Source organism: Chinchilla lanigera, unplaced genomic scaffold (assembly GCF_000276665.1).
Source record: "Chinchilla lanigera isolate Chin_1 unplaced genomic scaffold, ChiLan1.0 scaffold00008, whole genome shotgun sequence".
NCBI classification, from domain to species: Eukaryota; Metazoa; Chordata; class Mammalia; order Rodentia; family Chinchillidae; genus Chinchilla; species Chinchilla lanigera.
This window is the reverse complement of record NW_004955409.1, coordinates 12,850,107-12,855,956: the sequence shown is the minus strand read 5'-3', so window position 1 is coordinate 12,855,956 and position 5,850 is coordinate 12,850,107. Positions and strand designations below refer to the sequence as shown.

The 5,850-nt window shown below is 45.8% G+C and overlaps 1 protein-coding gene across 1 annotated transcript in view; it reads right to left on the bottom strand.

The window, feature by feature from the left end:
- The window catches only part of Nemf (nuclear export mediator factor), a gene marked incomplete in the record, with an annotated part of 46,019 nt that extends 45,717 nt beyond the window's left edge, over positions 1–302 (bottom strand). Inside the window, 1 exon segment of the mRNA XM_013510340.1 lies at positions 150–302. Coding sequence (XP_013365794.1) covers positions 150–208 — 59 coding nt within the window.
- Between the last annotated feature and the right edge of the window lie 5,548 nt (positions 303–5,850).

Here is a 5,850-nt window from a genome sequence, read left to right as displayed (position 1 = left end):
CCGAGGGCGGCGGCGAGGACTCCGCGCGCCCACCCGGCCTAGCCGGGTCCACGGACGCGCGGCGAGGGGAGCAGACGGCGAGCCGGTCCGGGCTTCACCGTGCAGCCGCCTGCGCTCCTCGGAGCAGCCTGCGCACGGGCGGGACGTACCTCGCGTTCAGCTCCGCGAGTACGGCGCGGAGGTCAACGGTGCTAAAGCGCGCCTTCATGGCGAGCTCCGAGCGTCGCTACCGCAGTTTTCTCCAAGACCAGCCGGACTCGACGCCGCGACGCTTCCGCGCAGGCGCACCTGCCGCTCTACGGCCGCCCAGAGGACTCAATATTCCTCCCAGCGAACGTATTCGTGTCGTTTGCCTGAATAATTTAGAAATCTGTTGTCATTTCGTTACAGCTAAACAATTTGAACCAGGCCCAAACTTTTCTTGAATCTGCATACTATCCCTGAACACTAACGGACCGATCTGGCTGCCTTACTTCCCTGTGTTTGGTGATTCAAACCGGCCTCCATAGTGACCCCTCCTGGTCCTAACAATCTTTTGATGGGCCCACTGGGCGAATTTCCCCGGGTGGGCGGTAGGGATCAGTGCAGAAAAGCAACGTCTCGGTCAGTAGCCTGTCTCGGATGTCTAGGATTTTTGAAATTAACGAAGTGCAACTGTTTCCCATGTCCTAGAATTGCCTTCCACGATCAAGGAACCCTCAAAAAGGAGTTCTCATGTCGAGGGGTCCTGCTGTGCCCCGCGAACTGTGGGATCTCATCCAGCTTGGTCTGGGTATCCGCGGTGCCCAGGATGTGGCCGAGGGTTCCTACCTGCTTGGCCCCGTGATCATTCAATTGTTTCGCTCGCTAATGGTGAAGTAAGACCAAAATATAAATAAGACAAGACTTCCCACTGTGGGGAGGGAGTGGATTGAGAGCGTAACGAAGTGAACTGTTGTTCAAAAATGTACATTTGCAACTTTTCCTTCTCTTAGGATAGGGCGTGGAGGAAAGGCTGCTTTAAGTGAGAACTCAAAAGAGACAGGGTCTCACTATATTGCTCAGGCTGGAGTGCAGTGGCTATTCACAGGCGCGATCCCACTACTGATCAGCACGGGAGTTTTGACCTGCTCCGTTTCCGACCTGGGCCGGTTCACCCCTCCTTAGGCAACCTGGTGGTCCCCCGCTCCCGGGAGGTCACCATATTGATGCCGAACTTAGTGCGGACACCCGATCGGCATAGCGCACTGCAGCCCAGAACTCCTGGACTCAAGCGATCCTCCCACCTCAGCCTCCCGAGTAGCTGGGACTACAGGCGCGCGCCACCGCGCCCGGCGACTGCCAGCGTGTGCAGACCTCGCAGGAAGCCTGAGCCTGTGAGCTGAGTAGCTCGGCAATCAGACTTCCTGCCGGCAGGCGGCAACTCTGAGCAGAAAAGGAGAAGTTCGGGTTTCAAGCCTTGGGAGTTGTAGATGTAGAGCGTGTTGCTGTGTTATGTGGCACGGTAAGCCTTATAGGATGGCTTTGAGTTTGAAATGTACCCTTTGGAGGGTTTAAGGTAGACTGGAAGCCAAGCTGACTCTAAGCCATACTCTAATAGTGGTTGTATTAAAGATACTATGTTTAGCCCTAAAGGTCTTCGCCGAAGAATGGCTTTTTGGTTTTGTTTGTTCCATGAAAGAAGTCCATGCAAACCCCAACCGAAAGGGATAACACTCGAGGGCTTCTTTACAACCCAGAAACTGCCTGTGCACTGCTACGAGTCCTGTAATCCCACCTGAGCCGGGAGGATCATAAGTTTCAGCCCAGCCTGGGCAACTGAATTTAGCAAGACAGTGTCTCAGAAAATAAATAAATAAATAAAAATGACTAGAGATGTAGCTCCACGTGAAGACCCGGGGCTTAATCTTCGGTAGCAGGGGAACCAGAAACTGACTTATTTTGTAGCAAAACTCTCACCTTAGGGCTTAAGATGGTTAGTACAGGGAAAGGACACCAGTGTAAAGTTTTACACGGGACAATCAGCCATCGACCAATTCACAGTTCTACACTGTCTGCCGAGGAAAATAGGCAGCAGAAGGCATATGCAAGAGTTTATGAAAGGATAGACTGATCGAAGGGTCAAGGTTATAAGGGAACTTCATTATTTAATACTGAGCTGCATCATTCTACTCTTTCATAATTTCTGTATCGTAAGAAAATTCTGAACGGATACTTGAGGACTTAAGAAAAAAAGAAGAGATAACAGGAGATGATAAAGCATCTAATTTTCTTTTTTCTTTTTTTTTTTTTTTTTTTTTTGCCTTACGGGGAATTGAACTCACAACCTTAGGCTTAGCCAGGCAAGTGCTGTGCCGCTGGGCTAAATCTCCACCTTGCTCTAATTTTCAAAGAGAAGATAAAAATGAGTGTCTATAGTCAGTCATGGGGTGCACATCTGTAATCCTAACACTCGGGAAGCTAAGGCAGGAGGATTGTAATAAACTGGAAGTCAACCTGGGCTACATAGTGAGTTCAAGACTAGCCTGAACTGCATAGTAAGACCCTGTTTCAAAAATTAACAAACAATGAATATCTATTTAACACCACCAAAAATTTAAAGGAGTTTCTTGATGGATGAGTTGTGGGCACCCAACAACTGTAATTCTCAGACCTGAGTGCCATTCAAAAATTCTAGGTATCATACCCAGGAATTGTGATTTTTTAAATTAACTTTGGCTCAAGTTATGTGCACTTTTTTTTTTTGTCTTTTTGAGACAGGGTCTCGCTATGCAGTTCAGGCTGAACTTGAGCTCACTTTGTAGCCTAGGCTGGCCTAGAATTCACAGCGATCCTCCTGCCTCTGCCTCCCAAGTGCTGGGATTACAGGCGCCCGCCACCATGTCCAGCAGTTATGTGCACTTTTAACTGCCAAAATGAAAGAAACTTGGAGTTTCACTGATCTCTAGGCTATCAAGTGATGATCACCCCAAAACCAGTATAGTTTCCCTCAAAATAAAGTGTAACTTATTAATCTCATTCTCCATTCAATTCAGGAAAATGTTTGAGGCTTAGTCTGTGAGATATTTTTATAAATGCACATAACACGCAAATCAGCATCTTAACCATTTTAAAGTATCCAATTTGCTAATGCTGAAATATTTACAATGTTGGGCAACCACTTTCATTGTCTACTCCTCCCCCCCCCCCCCCCCGCCCGTGGTACTGGGAATCGAACTCACGACCTTGTGCTTGCCGGGCAGGTGCTGTGCTGCAGAGCTAAATCCCCAGCCTGTTGTCTACTTTTTAAAAACTGATGTGGTTTTGTCATTGAAGACCTACTTACTCAGCCTCCCAGAATCCAGAAGACACAGCACTCGCTGAGCTGGTGAGAAATAAAGTTGTAAGGGGAGCCTTGGCAACCCTGAAGTGTTCTCTGATTGCAAAGGGACCTGCTGTCCCTGAGTTGAGAGACCTAAATACCATGGTAGTAATTACAGTCTCAGGTAGCAGAGGACAGCTGGTGGCACTTCACTGCCAAAGTCAAGGAGAGTGTGGTTATCATGACAGACGACAGGCAAGAAAGCAATCAAAATGCCCTGGCTCAGGAAGACCTACAGGGCAGGCTGCTTGATCTTAGTGTCTCTAGAAGTGAGTCAGATGGGAAGCCTGCCCAGCGCTGCCTTAATCTGTGCAAGTAGATGACTTCCAGGTCAAGAGACAAAGTGTTAACCACAGAACTGTAAGAGCAGAGTTACAACCCTCAGTCAATTTCCAGACAGAGTCAGTTGACAGATTATAAACCCTTGCATGAAGAGGAGCCAGATCCATTGAGAAAAGACCCTGACACACGGCCAAAGATCTGTACTGTTAATGTCCTCACCACCCTCCCAAAGGGACATACGGCCTTTTACCAGGTTCACTGTATATTGGGCGAAAGAGGAAACATCAGCGCTTTGACGGATCACCAGTCCCTGGCTTTGAACTGATACCAATTCCCAGAGACTGCAAACCTCACTGTGGTCCACTAATTAGGACAGGGACCTGTGGGAGGTAGCTGATCAATGTAGTTTTATCTCACATCATTTTCACAGTGGGCCCAGTGGGTCTCTAAACTCACGATATGGTTATTTTCCCTGCTCCAGAATGCATCATTTGCAGAGATATATTCTGCAACTGGAAGGATCCTTCACAGTGATTCCTAATCTGTGGAGTTAAGGCTATTTGAGGGGAAAAGGCTAGCTAGAAGCCACTAGAACTGCCTCTATCTAGAGGAGTAATGAGCAAAAAGCACTATCACATTTCTGAAGAGATTGCAAAGATTAGTGTTATGAGCACTGCCAAGAACTTCAAGTCCCTGTGTAACCAACCGTGACCTAATTTAGCATGTTAACAAACTGAAAAACCTAGGAGTATATTCTTGTAACAAATAGCTTTCACAGCCAATCATAGGCACCCGAGCTCCATCCAGCCAATCACAGGCTGATGTCTCATCATATCATATTCAAATAAGGCAAATACTGAGCTGCAGTTATAAAGCTGTATATGTACTTCACGTCCCCTTCCTGAATATGAATATACCCTGCTGACATCTCAGAGCTCTCTGAACCTTTTCTGGTTTTCAGTGTTACCTGATTTGTGAATCATTTTTGTGCAAATAGTTATACTATGAGTACCAGGGATATAGCTCAGTGGCACAAGCTCCTGCCTGGCAAAGGCAAGGCCCTGAGTTTGATTCCCAGTACAAAAAAAAAAAAAAAAAAAACCCACAAAACAAAACTAAAAACCCATAAGAAACAGTTATACTGTGAATAGCAAAGAAATCTAAACTTATATACAAAAAATATGGTTTTGGACAAAGCGTACTATTTTTTAAAATCAGTGAAGTGTGTACTCTAAAAAGTAGATAAATCATAGACATTCAGGTGCATATTTACATACTCTTGGCATTGGTGAGCAAAAAAAAATGCAAAAGCAAAAAAAGGGTCATATTAATAGATATGAATACATAAAATTTAGAAATTGGTGAATGTCTGTCTCCCTCTTTTTTTTTTTTTTTTTTTTTTTTTTTGGTACCAGGAACCAAACTCAGGACTTTACATTTGCCACACAGGTGCTTGTGCTGTGTCCCCAGCCCTGGTGAGTGTCTTAATCTTTATTCAGTTGCTATAATAAAACACCAAGGCTGGGTAGTGTATAAAGAGGAGAAGTCCATTTAGCTCACAGTTTGGAGGCCAAAAGTCCAATAGAGATTCAAGTACAAGATTTGCTCTTATTTTATAACCCTAGGTATGTAAAACTGGGTCCAGTGGGGCCATCTCTTACCTTTCCACTGTAAACTTGTGCTTTAGCGTTGTAGCTGCTGTGCTTGTCAGTACCTTTCCCTGAGGGATACATGAAGTAATCTATGTGTTTATCCATGTGGTATGACAAACGGCAAGGTGTGTCCATGTGTGCAAAGGTGGCAAAATGAGGTTTGGACCCACTTCATGCTCCCTGGAACTTTGTCTTATGTGTACTTGCCTGAGTATCACAGAGGGCCCAACAGACTCACACCACTTGAGGATTTGTTTTAAAAAAAAAGTTTCCTTTTGATCTTTCTGGTAGAAGTAGCCCAATTCGGTACAATGGCACATGGAAAGCTGGACATGCAAGTTCTGGAGGATGAAGATGATCCATTATAGTAAAATACATGCTTTCAGAATAGAAGAGTGGTGTGGGTGGTTGATGATGATGATGACTTTGAGTTGGCCATGTGAGCCAAAGGTCCTGTGACAGTGAAGTGGAGCAAGAATTGACTGACACAGACACAGGGAATGCAGAGCTCCTTGATTCAGGCAATTAAGAAAACAGCAACATGAGTACACCTTTGGCTCTTTAAAATGTTGCAAA